This window comes from Pelecanus crispus, chromosome 8 (genome assembly GCF_030463565.1).
Source record: "Pelecanus crispus isolate bPelCri1 chromosome 8, bPelCri1.pri, whole genome shotgun sequence".
NCBI classification, from domain to species: Eukaryota; Metazoa; Chordata; class Aves; order Pelecaniformes; family Pelecanidae; genus Pelecanus; species Pelecanus crispus.
Window position 1 is genome coordinate 36,787,551 of NC_134650.1, and position 16,687 is coordinate 36,804,237.

General features: G+C 46.0%; 1 protein-coding gene across 1 annotated transcript in view; it reads right to left on the reverse strand.

The window, feature by feature from the left end:
* Positions 1–5,672: 5,672 nt before the first annotated feature.
* Positions 5,673–16,687, reverse strand: part of SLC7A10 (solute carrier family 7 member 10) — a 45,908-nt gene continuing 34,893 nt past the window's right edge. Inside the window, exons 3-11 of the mRNA XM_075715818.1 lie at positions 16,195–16,346; positions 15,274–15,399; positions 14,122–14,275; positions 12,316–12,439; positions 12,117–12,220; positions 10,894–10,990; positions 7,519–7,668; positions 6,814–6,991; positions 5,673–5,853 (exon numbers count right to left, since the gene is read on the reverse strand). Of these exons, the coding sequence (XP_075571933.1) occupies positions 5,726–5,853; positions 6,814–6,991; positions 7,519–7,668; positions 10,894–10,990; positions 12,117–12,220; positions 12,316–12,439; positions 14,122–14,275; positions 15,274–15,399; positions 16,195–16,346 (1,213 nt within the window). The 3' untranslated portion in view covers positions 5,673–5,725. The remainder of the gene's footprint in view (positions 5,854–6,813; positions 6,992–7,518; positions 7,669–10,893; positions 10,991–12,116; positions 12,221–12,315; positions 12,440–14,121; positions 14,276–15,273; positions 15,400–16,194; positions 16,347–16,687) is intronic.

The window sequence follows — 16,687 nt, forward strand, 5'->3', positions numbered from 1 at the left end:
AATATCGGGACTATTTCTGTTTGAAATTCTGGCACCTTCCAGCTTGTGTATGACTCTGTAACATCCCTTAAATGTAGTTGTTTTCTTTTTCTGTTCTCAGCTTTGGTGTTTTGGTGTTGGTTTTGGGTTTTTTTATTTCCATGTTGTATATATTCATTTAGATATAACATTTTACCGTAACTTATGTACAGGTATATGGTTCAGGTATGGCATCGTGGTTGCCGGTGTCTGCTGGTTCCTGGACAATGATACTAAGCAAGTAAGATGCTGGGCATCATCATACTTTGCTCGTGCTTTGGATCTCTTAATTTTTAATAAAAATTCACGTGCCCAGAGGCTGTGGGTTTCTGACTGTCACTCTAACACCAAACATCGAGGGTGCCTAAACTCTACTCCCACAGCCTTCGTTTGACTCTGACTCGGCATATGCCAACTCATGGCTCAATGTGTTGACATGAATATGAAGGGTGGGGGGCTTTTTGTTTTGCTTTGGGGTTTTGGTTTGGGTGGGTTTTTTTCTTATTACCTGCTTTTTCTGGTAGCTGAAGCTGTGGAAGTGCATCACTTTTTTAGATAGTACATGTGAAATCTTACTACTAGCAATTCACTGTTGTGTACAGCTGCCTTTAAAATGCATGTATGTATTTACCCCAAATAACAAAAAGAAGCCCTGAAGTGTATGACTCTTAGGTGGTTAAAAAAAAAAAGAAACAAAAATCTGAAGTACAGCCTCTCATTCCCATCACTGAGGGCAATGCTTGTTTTGCTGATGCATCCCCTTCCCAGTCTGTGCTTTGGAGGGTACCGCTGGCTCTATCCTGCTGTTTTTCAGTAGAAGGTGGAGGCTGAGTTATTTCATCTCGACAGAGATTTACTCTACAGACTTGGAAATCTTTATCTGTGTTGAAGAGAATTGGACAGACTTTGTGGTCATCCAGATTTATCCATAGCCATGTAGGATGGGAGGGCACAGCTTGATGCAGAGGGATAATACGTCCTAACCCAGTAGAAGGAGTTTGCTTTGCTTTGTCATGAAGTGCTGATTCAGCTGCAATAATAGTGGCACAAGCAGTACTACTGCAAACCATATTCTGATGTGAGGCCCAAATGAATATAGCCCATAAAATGGAAATAGAGTAATAAACGATACCTGTGCCTTTGCAGCAGAGTTTGTTGACAGCCTGTGCAGTGCAATAGATACGCCTTGCGACAAACCGAGGAGCTAACTTGAAAAGCCTTGAGGGAATTACGGGTTTTTTAATCAGACCTTTCTCTGAGAGGGAGAAGAAGAACTGCTTCTGCTTATTTAAGGTTTTTGGTCTTCGCAGGAAGCTGAGTTTTAATCTCCCCGGCAGGCACTAGGATTTCAAATCCAGTAGAAATGGCTGGCTGCCCGCGACCTGGACCTTGCAGGTAGCAAGCCTCATCTCCTGTCTCTTGTCAGTCTGTCAGCCCAGCAAACTCTGCTCAGTAGGCCATCCTCCCCTTTTCAGATTCTGGCTCTTGTGTTCTCAGCTACAGGGATTAAACAGTGACTAAGGCTGATGTGAGTGGTAGAGGTTTACATTTTACTCCCTCTTCCTTCTGTTTCCTGCCTTAAGATGCCTCCTAGGTCTCCCTCCCTTCTATCGCTATCTCTTACCTTAGACAAATTTCATTCTGGCCTCTCAGCATCTCTTGGTCACTTTCTAATCATTTCCCTTGGATTCTCCTTTTTCATTTGTCCAAGTGCAGAAGATTCTCGTTGAAGTTAGAGCAGTGGTGAGAAGTGTCAAGGACCGAGGAGGGGAGATTTAAAAAACCAAAGAGGCTTTGCCTGTATTCACGACTGGAGTCGGAGGTGGGGACAGGGCAACCTGTCTGAACTTTAAAGCTTTAGGAAAAGACAAATTCCAAGCAAGGTTTACCCTTCTTTTTTTTTTTTTTTTTTTTTTTTTTTACATTTTCATTTATGTCATGTACTTCAGTATCTCTCATAAAACTCCTCAGCAGCTGAATAAATGCTAACTTCTTGTCAATCGGTGCTTGGTATGAAGGGGCTGGAAAGCAAATGTGGTTTGTTTTCAAGGTTTCAAGAATTCACAAATAAGAGAGTGAAACAGAAATACCTTGACAAAGGCTTCTGAAAATGAAGTGTGGGACAGCACGTTTGCTGGAGGTTGTTTGTTTGCTTGTTTGTTCGTGTTTGCTTTCCCCTCAAGGATGAGTCATTTTATTTAGCTTCAGCTCTTTGGCACGGAGAGGCATGTTTGCTTTCACGGCATTAGCTTGTTCATGGAAAAGGAATGGCAGGGGGCTCTGCCCCGGCTTCCCAACCCACCGCAACTCGTCACCAGGCGATGGGGGTGCTCCTCTGGAGCCACCAGCTCTAGTCCCGTGGCCCAAGGCTGAGTCAGGGTTGCACTTTCAGAAGTGATTGAGTGTGGCTAATGAAATCCTGTCTGCATATTTTTGGACACATTCTTTGTAAAGATGCTTCCAACTCAGATGTATTATTAAATACACAGTGACTCATCAATCCTTCTTGAGTTGGATGAAAGCTCTGAGCTGATACGAGTCTCTTTCCTTGACCCTGCTGAGATCAAACTCTTCTGGTTTATGTACTGACGTGAACTGAAAACAACCAATTCTTTTATCAGGTTTATGAAAACGCTTGAGAGCAGCTGAGCCAGCAGCAGCACCTCTGCCTCATTCTCCCTGTGCTTCCCATCGGTGCCCACCCAGCTCCTATTTCCTATTCAACATCATCTTATTTGGGAGAAGGACTGTCTTCGCAGTCTCTGTTTTGCACAGCGTGTAGCACAGTGACGTTGTGATCTGCTGCTGCTTTTCTCAATACTGTGATAATGCAGATAGGAATAATCCAATACATCTTCCACTGACTTTGCATTGAGCTGACTTACAGGTGATACTCTTGTTGATACTTGCGTTATCTCGTTTTCCCTCAGAAATTCTCTGATTGCTGTATTATTGCCCGTGCTAAAAGAATAAACAGCACAGAGTATGTTTCTGCATTACAGCCTCTAAAGTTTTATGCTACATAAATATAATAGCATATAATATATAGTCTTACATAATATTGCATTGCTTTTAAAGCTTTGTTTAAACTCCTTTCTTTTGGAAACAACTTGCTTTTCTGTATCAAGCATCACAATATTCTTGACATGCTTGTAGTGTCAGCTGTCACAAGGTTTTTCCTTTGTTCAGTGGGCTTTAAAATGCTAGTGATTATGTCTCCTTTGGGCCCGTTGCTCCATCTTTTGGAAAAATCACACTTAGACAGGGTTCAGCATGCTGCTAAATTTCATTTAGCATATGCTTTTATCTTTCAGTTCTGTACATTGATTTCTATGGTTAGAAACTGTACACGTTAGGAACTAACTTTTGCAAAGTCTTTAAAAAATAATATATGTGATGCTGGGAGCACAGATGAAGCTGTTCCCAAAAATGAAAAAACATTGTGGAAGAGCTTTTGGAGATTGGTATGTAATTCGAAGATGAGCTCCACTAAACCATCCTGTTCTAAATTCAGCCTTCTGATTTAAGGCCAAATGTTGATTGTTTTAAAGCATGGCAGTATAATCAGGGAACATTTGAGCCAAACCCAGTTAACAACTATGAGGCAACTGGTCCTTTAATTGTGCTTTTGATTTCCTTAAACAATAGCCAAGGAAAGCCTTGGTAGCAGTTACAGCACATTTTTATTATTACTATTATTATTATTATTATTGCTGCTAGTACCTTTTGCATTACCATACAGACTTGTTGTCTCAAGAGCTGCAAAGTGTCTGTGCTGGCTGATTTCCATACCTTAATTATTTCAACAAACAAAAATAAAACCATACCAAAACTTAGCAGTTCTGGAAGCAATCATTATTGCTGATGCTAGAATACATTTAATTTTCCCACTAGATAATAAAGTTATTGAAAAAATTAATCTGTTGGAAATTATACCACAGAAAGTGGATTTTGAACTATGGAAAATAAGACTCAGCCATGAGAGCCTCCGACACAGGTTAAGTGTTCAGGTGCTGCTTAGCCAGTAGAAATAGGGGAGGTGTGCTGTGAATTTAAAAAAAAAAAAAGGCAAGCTGAATATATATGATTTTCATTGGCAAACTTTATATATTCATAACATTATTTAAAATGTGGAATCTCTCGTTACATGTGTGCATATGTACATACAAACCCACACCTTTTTCTTTAGCTAAATATATATTTTAACCTCTCATGATTAACAGATTTATACAAAGAGTGTAAGCTGTGTTTCTTTTTAGTGCGTACCATCTGAAAGTTCGGACAGAGATGGATCAATATTTAAAAAAAATACTTCTGAATAATGAATTGTGTTGGAAAGATACGTTCCTTGAACTTGCTCCTTATTTTGAGTCTATTCTTAAATCTTTGTAGAGCATGTGGTACTTGACAAACTAAGAGATTAACGAACCTTTAATTTTTGTACCAGGGCCTGTAACACATAGAAAGATACTTTTAAAATTAAATTCACATGGTTGTTACCAAGGCTACTGAACACGATACTTTTTGTTTTCAAAAGCTGCAAAAGAATAGCAGCGATTCAAAATATTGCTCAGAGCTGTTCTTGCATTTTGCATTTTCAAAAGATTCTTTGGTGTGAAAGTGGCCATATTGCCACAGCAGCAGATCTCTATATATTAATTAAATACATGAACTAGATTTTTTTCTAGTGCAAAACACTTTCTAAAAAGCATCTGATGTGAGAATGATTTAGGCTCGTTACTTGGCTGAGCATAGTTGAAATGGGGAATTTGTCTCTGAAGCAATGTGGCATCACCTGACACTGCAGTAAAATGGAGAAACGTCAGGCTTCATTCCCGCGTTTCCCTCCAGTTCCCACTGCTGAGCCCACTGCAAACCCCTCCGCATCTCCGTCCTCCCCTGCTGGCACCCGGATCGGGCTGAGCTTCGCGCCAGAGTTCCCAGGCAGCGCAATGAGCTCCATCCCCATCCGGGATACAGGAGCCCAGCTCCACCTTTGCAAAAATGCTTCAGAATTGAGCTGCTTGAGATTTTATCGCTACTTCTGTGTCACTTTTATTCTGTGTCACCAAACGATGTCTGAACAGTCAAGCGGACTGTGATTTTGTACCTTTTACTCCAAGGCCCGCGGGGCCGGCCGTGCCGGAGCGCGGGTGCTCGGGCGGATGCACTGTGCTCTTGCAGGTGTGCGGAGGGATGAGCTTTTGGATTGTCACTTTGAAGCCTCATGTCTTACATGGGGATTCACCCCACCCCGGGACAGCAACAGGAGTTTTCCTGCTGAGATGGGTGTCCCACGGTCTCCTCGCTTTCTCGAGTTCTCCACTTTGATTTTGTGTCGGGAGCTGCCCTACTTTTGAAATGCCTAAATTTGTACGTCTCTGATGGACCCTTATGGCTGCTAAAATCAGTATTCCAGAGCTGTATCTGCGCTGCTTCCTCTGCTGAGCAAGTACACTGCCAGAAAAAAACAACCAGCACGTTATTTTATATTTTATTTCTTTTTCTTTTTTTTTTTTTCTTCTCGTTTTTCTTTTTTTTGGGGGGGGGGGAATTAAAAGCTACGGATGCTATAAAGGGTGTAGCTCATTTTATGGGCTTCACTACTGGAGCTCTAAAAACATTTTTTTTTTTTTTTTTACAGAAAAACTTTTTGCAAAAATCAGCATGTAAACAAGAAGCCAGTTCAGCCTCGGAGGCCGTGTCGTTATTTCCTCGCGGCTGCCTCGCTCGCCAGTCGCCGAGAGCGGGCCGAGGCTGCCTCCTCCTCCTCGGCAACTTCCCCCTGAGGGTAGACCACAAAACACAGCTTCTGTCCCCAGCACGTCATGGACTCTGTGAAGAGCAAACGTGCGGGTGGTTAATGGGGATGCTCGAGCTCCTCTAAACGAAAGCGCGATGCCGGGGCGACGCAACACGTGAACGAACACGCGTCTTCCCAGCCGGGGCCGCTCGACCCTGCCGCCCACCAGCCCTTTCCACCTCCAGCGCAGCCCGCAAACAGTGCTTGCCAAGCAGGGGCAGGTTAAGACCGGGCGGCTTTAGGGATGCCCATCCGCAGCCCTTCCCCGGCCCCGCGGCAGCGGTGGGGACAGCTGGCCTTGGGGAGCCGCCTGTGGAAGCCCTCTGGTCAGAGCGGAGGGCCTGGCTTGCTGCTTTGAAAGTCCTCACCTCAGATCAAAACAATTAAAAGCCAAATACAACCAAAGCGTAAAAGGCTTAGGTGCAGTTTTAAGTTTACATGAGTGATACAGTAAGGCTTTCTTATCTTTTGAGCGTGAAATAATTCATCGTGCCGTGTGGGGCTTGTGCAGCGGGACGTGCTGGTGGCACCACGGGAGGAAAGCAGGGCAGGCCGGAGGCAAAGCTCTCGGCCATTTATCGCTCCTTTTGTGACAGCTCGTTTGGCCTTCATATGCTTAAAAGTATAAAAATATATATATATATATATTTATTTATATATATATATAAAAAAAAAATAAAAATATATAAAAGCATCTGCTCCGGGACAGGCTGCCGCAAGCGAGCTGAGCGGGTGGGGAGGTGCACGGGGCACGAAAGGAAGCAAATGTGCAGTTGCTCAAAGGCAAGCGCTCTCTGGCCACAAAAACGCCGCTGCCGCCGGGGCCGCTTTGTGCCCAGGGGCTGCCGGTGACTGAGGGTGGTGGTCAGGCTCGCGCGGGCGGTTCCCTGGCTGTTTTAACGCCGGTGCGTCAGAGGTCAGGCGGATCCCTGCGGCCCCGAGCACAGGCAGCGGCCCCAGGAGCGCAGCGAGGCACCGCGGCGCTGCCTTACCTATTAGCCTATTTACACACTTTGGTTTATTTCTCCAGTAGACTCCGAGAAAAAACACTGGCACTCCAGTTAAAATGATAATGAGTCCAACTCCACAGACGACCGGCTCGGAGTATAAGCTGAAGATCAGCAGAAATGCCCAAAACGCCAGGTAAGTGACGGGGATGAGGAGGTTCACCTGGCAGGAGAGAGCAGAGCAGAGCACGCCTGTGCAGAGCAACAGCAGTGGCTGACCAGCGGCAGGGGGGCGGGGGGGCCTGCCGGCAGCGCTGCGGCCTCGGGACCCCCCGTGGCTCCTGCCCCCCTTCCCTCCACCACTGGCATCCTCTCTGCCCATCCTTTTATAGAGTAGAATCGTTTAGGTTGGAAAAGACCTTTAAGATCATCCAGTCCAACCATTAACCCACACTACCAAGTCTACTCTAAGCCAACCAAGGGCAGACTAGACTAAACCATGTCCCCAAGTGCCACATCTACCCGTTTTTCGAACACTTTTGAACACTCCTAGCAAGTTCACGAGGGGTCTGCCTGTGTGTCCTGTTTTTTCACTAATGACACATCAGGACACGGTCTGGCACCTTAAGGCATTACCACTACCCCAAAAAAGAAACCGTTGTTCAAAACGGGAGGATGGAGGGCTTGGTGTGCCCGCCCCGCCCTTTGTATCGCTATTGCGACCCAGAGATTTAGCTTTAATGTTGTCACCTTGATAGGTCTGAAGATTTTGGGTTTCTTCCAGCGTAACACGATCAGGCCTATAATTGTCACTCCGTAGCAGAGGTAGTTAATAAATGACACATAGTTGATTAGTGTGTATGTGTCTCCAACAAGCATGATGATAAGAGTGGCCAAACACTGCAAAGAGAGAAGCGTGGTCTTACTTGGGTCATTACTAGAAAAGGTAGCTTAAAAGCAATAAAACCAAGTAAAAAAAAAAACCAAAAACATAAAAGCAGCTAAACCCCTTTTGTTTATGGCCCCCACTGGGCGTCCGCTCCCTTCTGCAGCTCAATGCGTTATCCCCGAGCTGTGCCTCCAGGGCTGGGGCTGAAGGGATTCGGGGTTATCTGGAGCATGCCGAAGCCCGGGAGCAGCGGGCCTGTTTACAAACACCCCGGGGTGCTGGCAGAGGTGGCTCCACTGCCCACGGCCAGGCAGGCAGGGCTGGGAGGACTGGCAGAGCTCCCTGTGGCCCCACTCCCTTTTCTGTTGCGTGTTTTAAAAGCTATTGGACCCTATGGTGAGGACTTCTGATAAAAGAAGGATTTCGTGCAGACTAACACATTGAAGTCAGTGCGCTACGTTGTTGCAGGTGCCCTCCATATTATAAAGAATAAGAGCTTTGCCCTTTCCCCCTGCTGGCCCATGGCACATGATGCAGACGACCAGCATCATTAATCTTTTGAGCATTACTTGCATTTGGAAACTGGCAAATGGATGGTGGAAATTTCCATGCCTAAGCTTGCTTGTTTGCACTGTATTTCTGCATAACTCTGTAAAGCCAGGAGAGCTGGCTCGGGGGCCAGGGGGTTTGTCCTTGGGCCCTGCACCCCTGCCCATTGGTACCCCAGGAGCTGAGCCGAGCTGCTGCCTGCACCACATACCGGTCCTACAAACATTGTCTGCTGGTGGCCAGAGCCTGAGGGAAACTAGAGATCCAAATCCCTCCAAAGAGTGCACAGGATTTGGGGCTGTGTTACTCCTGGCTCTCTTTTTGCTTATGTCCCTTTTTCTTAATTAGCTGTTTCAATAGCAAAGTCCTCTTGGGAGGAAGGGCTTCGGCACCACCGGCACTGGGAGTTACGCTCCACTGCAATCAAATGCCCCTTTGGTCCCTCTGTTCCCCTGTTCAAAGCCTTGCAGGCTTGGCACGGGAGGGGGATTTCAACACATTGAGCAGTCTCACCACAAAATGGATTTGAAATAGGACCGTGTTTTGTATCAGTATAATATAACATGTTCTCTGCTTTCCTCTGACAGGCGCGCGGTGTCGTACGCACGTACGACCCTCTCCTGCCACTAACGGGTTTTGCAGCGATGCTGCTCGGAGCAGTGAGATTTCATGCGTAGGTGACACTGATGTGTCAGATCTGCTCACGGTGCGGGTGTGATCCCCGAGGGGTACGAGGCTGCAGAGAGGCGTGCTCCCCCCATCGCCTGGCTGCAGCCTCGGCACAGCAGGCAGGAGAGCCGGCCACTCCCGTGTCTTGCAAAAAAAACCCAGTCTGTTTATTTTACATTTAGCTTGGCCCCTTGATTTTTGAAAGGATTAGTAAAAATACAGCCTTGATGGTGATGTTAAAAAGGCCTTTCTCAATGTACAAAGAAACCTTTCTCCATGCAAAGAGTTAGGTGTGATTCATTGGAAGGGAAAAAGGAACCTGATGTATTAATTAGGTTTGCCTAAAGTCTGACCCAGTCTGCTATTGTAGCTGCCTACACCATATTATTTTTATTTTTCTGTTTGTTAAGAAATTAATATTTCCTAGCAGCATTTGATATACCCTGAGCTGCATTAAAATGTCTTCAAATTATGGATTGATATGCAGCGTTGGTTCTGTGATTCACACTGTAATTCAAGGGGGTGATTTGAGCAGAGCGAGGGGCTGGCGTATGCCTGATTGATCGGCCAGCTCAGCTCCAGCAGCCCGCTTGTGTCAGGGCTGTTTCACAGTGAAACAGCTTCTGAAACTCAGCGTGTTATTTCGGCCGATGCATTTTTAAGGACAAAGGAGTTCTGCTTCATCGGCACCAGCGGAGCTGAGCTGCCCTGCGGGAGCCCATGATGGGGCCAGCACTCTCTGGCTGCCCGGGGCAGGGCAGACTGTGGGCTATTTACCCCGAAACCCTGCACAGGCAATGCGCGAGATGTTTGTGGTGGGGCACTAAGCCCCAGGAATGCCGTAAAGCCTCAGCTAGATGAGTATTTTGTCATAAAAGTGGAATGTGCAGGAGGCTTATTTGGTGAAATTTGGTCTGGGTGTGTTGTGCCAGAATTGCTGTTAGAGCTGGGAGACACATAAATGTGCACCTTCCTAGTGCATCTGAGGTCAAACCTTCACTGTTTTGATATCAGTGGCAAATCTGCAGTTGGCAGCAGTTGATGCAGCCAAGATTTCAAGCAAATGCCCTTCGGGGAATTCCCTTGCTTTGGCCATGCAGCTGGGGACAGCAGCACCAGGAAAAATTTCCTTCTTTAACATCCTCTATTCCACAGTAAAACCCATCACATATTCTAGCTTCACTATTTCTAAAAGTGTATAAAGCTCCTTGTTTGAAATAATAACTTCTGTAGGTCATAAATATTGTGGACATTTATGCTGTATAAAAAGTTAGAGAAATCTTCCCGCAGGAGCACACCAGCAACCTGACCGGCCTCAAGCCCTCCCAACACTTGGCCCATTGGTTTCTGATCTTTGCAGGTGACCTCTTGTCTACCATTCAGCAGATGCTTTAGTCAGGGCCACTGTAATCATTGCCCCTACTTAATTTTTTGGCCCACAGAAAAGAAATACCCCTGGTCCTCAGAGCACCACCCAATCATCCCTCACAAGATGTCTTGCTGCTTGAGAGTAGGTAACTTTTGGAGCACTTCATCCTCTCCCTGGGATCCGTCATGTCTCTGGCTTTGGTGGAGGGATCTAAACAGTCCTACTCAAGTGGGATTAGCAGTGGCCATGGCGATTTCCAAATGTTTGTGGAAAGTGGGCAAAACTGGTCAAAAGAGCTTGTCTTTTCTTAAATGAAGTATCTCTGTTTCAAAAGGCTGTCTTTATCTCTGCTGTGGGTAGGACAAGTGGTAACAGGCTTACATTGCAGCTCAAGTTAGGTGTGAGGGGTACCCTCCAAGCATCACAGGTGGTTGGGAGTGGGAGAGATTATTTTGGAGGCTGAAGGCTGCTCCTCTCTGGGGCCATTGGAGCTGCTCAGCCAGCACCCACCAGCAGCACTCCAGGCCTACTCACTTCTCCTCCTCTGGGGTAAAATGGCCTCTCAAGGATTTTTCCATCTTTCCTCTCCGTGATTCAGTATTTCTAAGAGCAGGTTACAGGGCGACAGAGCGGGGACGGTAAAACTTACACAGACAAGAAGGGCGGGGATGGGCGTGCAGTGCTTGACGTGGATCATGGCAAGCAAACTTGGCAAATGGCCTTCTCGGGCACCGGAGAAACATAACCTGAAAATAAGAATAGTAATGCTGAATCCACTGGGTGTACAACAGCCTCTTCAATATCTAGCCATATAATGTCTCTAATCTCAACAGCCCGCATTGGTCTTGCTGTGGAAGGCAGCTGTGGCTTGTGGGTGCTGGGCTGTGACTGAGGACACAACTAGAGACTGCCTGCGTACCCTGCAGTAAGTTATTTAAACTAGACCCTTCAGTATACGAGGCCTTTGATGGCTGATGTCATCTGTGAAATAACCTGCTCTGAGATGCCGAATTACCTCTGAGGAGGAGGACCAAAATCTGTCCAGTCCCTGTCTGCTGGGCTGCGTTGCCTCCTTACCCAGGGTGGGATGAATACTGTGAAGGCTGTGTGGTGATCAGCCATACATAGCCAAGGCATAAAAACCCTCATAGATAATGTTTCCAGTGTCAAAAGGGGTTTGGATAAGGTTTAATGTGCCTTAGGATTTCACTTTTAAGTGCATAACCTGTTACATATGCACTCGAATTTGTTGCATCTCATTATACTCATGAAAGTGCTGAGATAAATAACTTTCCCAAGGTACTTAAGACTTGAGTCATTTCCTCAAAAAAAATTTATAACTTTTTAATTAAGTTCAGAGAGGTCAATTAATATAAATATACTTTATAGACTAGAATATAATAGACTTTACAGATTCTGGCCCCACTCTCAGCAGTGTGCATGCAAAGCATCTTGCCTGAAAGGACTTTTTCCAGCACAGGAATGAAAATGTCTGAAACTGGGAACAGCACTAGGCCCTAAAACTCCTCTTTGAGTGAAGCACAGTTTAGCTTGTAGCTACTGGAACTTTACTGATGTAAAATGACTTTGGTTCCATGCTAAAGCCGTGTTTGGCTCTTACTGTGAGTTATTCCACATCTGCAGACACTTTCAGTAGCTCGTATGGATTATTTTGCAAGAGATTCCATGATTCAATATTACATTTGATGATTTGAAACAGAGCAATTCATAACTGAATGTATCCAACATGCCCAACAACAACCTCATGCTGTACAACATCCAAAATGTCTAGCTAGCATTTCTTTAGCAAATTAAGTTAAAACAGCCCCTCCCCAAATTAGATAATGTTCATAAAATTGTACTCCATCTAACCTTGATGAGGTAAAAAGGTATCCATTTATTCCTCCAAATGTAGATAGAGCCACTGAGACTGGCATAACCCAGGAAAAATAGCCCAGTAACTTTTCACCAAATGTCTAAAGCAACAGAAGGCAGAGAAACTGAAATACACTGCAAAGCACAGAACTGAAATCAAAGTGTATTTTAGACATCCAGGGAATGGTTTACTTACTACCGCCACAGCGTTGGAGGACAAGAGCTCTTGGGGTGACATGGCAGTGAAATATGCAATGTTGGTGAACGTATACACAAATGTCACCAATGGGATGGATATGAATATGGCACGAGGTAGGTTCCTAATAAAAGAATTAGGAGGGTAGATAAGAAATTACAGTCATGCACAGCGAGACCACAACAACCGTGTACGGCCCGGGGGAGGTCACGCAGCTGGGAGGGTTCATCAGCTGTTTCTCTGGAGGGGAGCAGTGCCTCCATCGGCTCTTTGACCCGCTGCAGGTTGGAGGAGGCTAAAAGTGCTATGAAATGCCACATCTGCAGGGGAGCTCCCTGGAACAAAAATACCATGTGCTCCCTTTGGGCTGTTGGTTGGGATAGAGGCAGTGTGTTGCTGAAAAAAACAAAATAGCTGTTTCTCAAAAGCCCTATGTACAGGCACCAATGGTGGAATAAAACGCCTTGTTTTGCTTTACCTTCACCTGCTCTGAAAAGGACCGGGATCCTGTTGTTCAGGTGACTGCTTTGGCCTGTCCCATGCTGTAACCCTGGTCTGGTCATACAACACCGTGGCAACTTACAGTAGTACAGAAGTACTTGACCTCCGATCCAGAGACCTCCTTAGAGGTGGACACCTGAATCGTTCTGTATCTAACGTAATCATACATTTTTCTCTGTGTGTCAGATTTGAAAAATAGTTTTTAAAAAATGTATTTAACCTTTGTGATTTTGAACAGATTTAGTAAAAATAGGAAGTGTTTTTGGTTATCCAATTATTTTATTTTAGTTTCCCCTCAGAGGCTGCAAAAATAATAATAAAAAGGCCATTCACTCCTTTTTCTCTTTCTCAGCTAAGGCCATATTTGCCTTATTTAAGTAATAACTTTTCATTATTCAGCTTTGAAACTGTGGTGGTCCATTAAATTGTTGGTGTTTCATTGAGGCAACATGTTACCACACTTTCTTTATTCCTGCCAGGATCTCTGGACATGCACTTTGCCCGTCACTAGTGTGAAGGTGTGTGCAGAGCCACTCGTAAGGCTGCAGCTTTAATTCATTCCCACCCAGGCTGTGTAATGGCTTGAATTTCTCCTTGTTTAGTTGCTGTGTGCACTGGACGCCCAGAAACAACTAACACTCCGAGAGCTGCTCTTGGTATTTGTCATCCCACTTCATCAGCTCAGAAATGTTGAAACATTTGAGCTTTGCTTTTCTAAACTAAAATTCACTTTCCCGCCTTCTTTCCCAGCCCGCTCATGATAAATGATCTCCAAGCCCCTTCCCGTACCCAGGACCAGGAGCAACCCGACGTCGGTCGCCCCGGCAGGCAGGTGCCCGCAGCCATGCTGGGGCAGGGAGCGCTGCATTCACCATGCAACGACTTCCTAATCTTCTCTTTCAGGTGTCTGTGGGAGATCCCCTTCGCGTGAAAAAGCAAAGTGACTTCCAGCATAATTCAACATCTTTCTAAAAGAAGTGATTCTTCCTACAGATACTTGTATGGCATCTCATCAGTGGTTAATTTTCTGCTATAGAAGCACTGTAGGATTGAATAGTACCATAAAGATACTGCTTTGCCTGGTTTGATTCAGTTAATGCCTTGTGCAATATATTTTTAATTTCAGTGTTTCTTTAACTTGCCTGCTATCTGTTCTGAACAAAAAATCTCTCTCTCTTTTAGAAAGACCGGTCCCATAGCTATGGAAGGACATCTCTGCAGATTATTAAATGAATAATATTAGCAGATGGCTTCAATGTCTCAGCACTTCAAGAAAATGTGGATGGCATGGAAATGGATACTTGCCTGCGGGGGTCTACCAGTTCTTCTGTTACATAGTTCAAGAAGTTCCAGCCACTGAACGCAAATGAGCCTTGAAGAAAAGCTAATGCTAAATGCCCCACGGATGGAGTCATCCAAAAACTGAACGCATTGCTTGGTGTCAGCTCTCCGTAGTTTCCTGCACAGAGAGCGCAAGCAAGAGGTTAAGCCTCCCCTACCTACCAGAGACACTGGAAAACAGGTAAACTTTTGCTTTTTATTCTTTATTCCTTATTGGATTTGGGACTTCATGCTCTTCATGTCACCATGGGCTGACATTGCACTTGCAGAGCTTCCTGCGGGACGGCGTCCTGGGGAGGCAGCTCGGGCTGTACGCGCGGGCACCCCTCACCGCCACCCCTCACCTGTGCTGTGGCACCAGCGGCACCGCCGTGGCTCATGGGACCCTTTGCCAACTCGCACTGTCTGAGGATGGCTCCTTGGTGGGGTAAATTCCTACCTGTCCTTAATGCGGTTTTCTTGTTCAAGTGTTTGGTGTTGTTTAGTAGAAATACTGAAAAATAAAATATCTATGGCGCTGGAAGATTTGTCAAGACTGTGGGACTATTACCACCAAGAAAACAAGTTTTCTGCTCTCTGTAAATGTCCTATTTCCTCTTCCTTTATATGACTCATCATACACATGATAAAAACATTGTGAGCCGTTTGTGTTTTCTGCTTTCCATTAAGTTGGTGAATCAGCAAGACTTTTTTTTGCCTATTTTTAATCTTATAAGTGACACTTTGTAGGAAGTTGGACTAATGCCCAAAATGAAGCAGGTGTCTTCCTGCCCTGGGCAAGGCATCACTTACTCATTTTACTCCCAGAGCACTTCAAATTTAACGAACATACAACAGATTAAAAAATTTCAGTAACTATTCCGAAACATCCTCAGCTGCCCTCCTTCACTCTATGAAAACCAACAAGGCAGGCCAGAAAGGCACTTGTTTAAGGGGATACAGCTGAGTTCTCTGTTGTGCCATCCTTTCTATGGCTGTGTGAGTGTACAGCCCCGCAGCTCGGCTAAACCCAGAGCTCCTTCAGGTCACTTTGTAAGGAGGAAACAGTGCAGTAAGTGGGAAAAATTAAGTCTATCAACAGTACCATACCCATGTTAGAGCTGTCTCACAGAGTACCTTTAAAGATCTGTATGAAGCCCACGATAATGATAAGGGCCAGGGCTAAGAGTTTTCCTGCTGTAAATATATCCTGAATGCGTGTTGCCCATCGAACGCTGGAGCTGTTCACCCAGGTCAGGAGGACTGGAGAGCAAAAGACTGAATTCAGTGAAATGAAATTATGTTTATTTAAGAACACACAGTCAAAGCATTGAAAAACACAGACTGACACGCACGTTCCTGCGGTGAGCTCTAGCACGGCCGGGAGCAAGGGTGAGGAGGAGCGTTGCCTTTCCCTAGGAGACTTCCAGCTGCAGGGGCATCCCTGGCAGCCAGCAGCCTTCCCCCATCGGGCGCTGCTGGTCAGGGCTCCCTCCAGCTCTAGTAACTCAACTCTACTAACTCAACTCTGCTCAACATGGAGAGATCGCCGCCTCCTCATGGAAACGGTTAACGTCTTCAGTCCCCATAGCTCTGGTTTGCTTTTGCCGGCTCTGTAAGTAACTAATGCAGAGCTGGTGGCGTGCTCAGCTTCCTACATGCTCTCATTTGTGAATGTAAAAGAAGACTAGGAAGGGCTCAAATGGTGGTGGGTAACCTGTCCTGGTGGGTAACCCGTGCTGGTGGGTAACCCATGCTGGGTGCCCATGTCTCTGCAGGGAGCACAGCACTGCCCCATCCCACAAGCTCACCTGCCGCCACTTTCCCTGGGACCCGCAGGGACTTGGGCACCGCTGTGCCCTGCTCCAGCCCACTGTGCTTGCTGCGGGCAAGTGGGAAGGGACCGAATATCCCGCACCGGTCACAGTGCCTGTCCTGGGAGCCGCCGCTTGCCTTTTGGCTTGTGGCCATGGCCCCAGTCTGGCTGGAGCTGCCCCTCGAGTGGTCCCATGTAAAACCGAGGCAAGCTTTTTGTGTGTGCAAGAAGCAAATACTCACGTAAACACACCATGGAGAGGATCCTGGAGGCATTATAAGGGGGGATACAGTTAGGGAAGACGGGCTGCAGGACATAGTTTGAGAAGGTCAGCGCAATGACAGCCAGACTGGTTGGGTACATGATAAGCACTGCGCTCCACAGCAGCAGAAACCTGAAAAGACAAGAAAAAGCACAAGAAAGCAGTGCTGAGGGTGTGCTGGAGGAGGTAACGCAAGCTCGGCTGCGCAGTGCTTCGGGATGGCTGCCAAGGCATCAGGACCGAGCACCTTCAGCCTGGTCACACCTAACAGCCACCTACTTGTGCCTCTCCTCATCCCTTTTCCCATGTTCCCAGCACAATCTGGATTTTAAATTAGACGTTTTTAAGCAAAGCAGGGTTTAGGGATGTATGGAAGAGTGAGGATTACGCCCGGTGGGCATGCTCTGATTTAGCTCTGTATGTCAAAGTGAAAGCATCTCTGTTGCTCCTGGGCTGACGTGTTACTGCAGCAG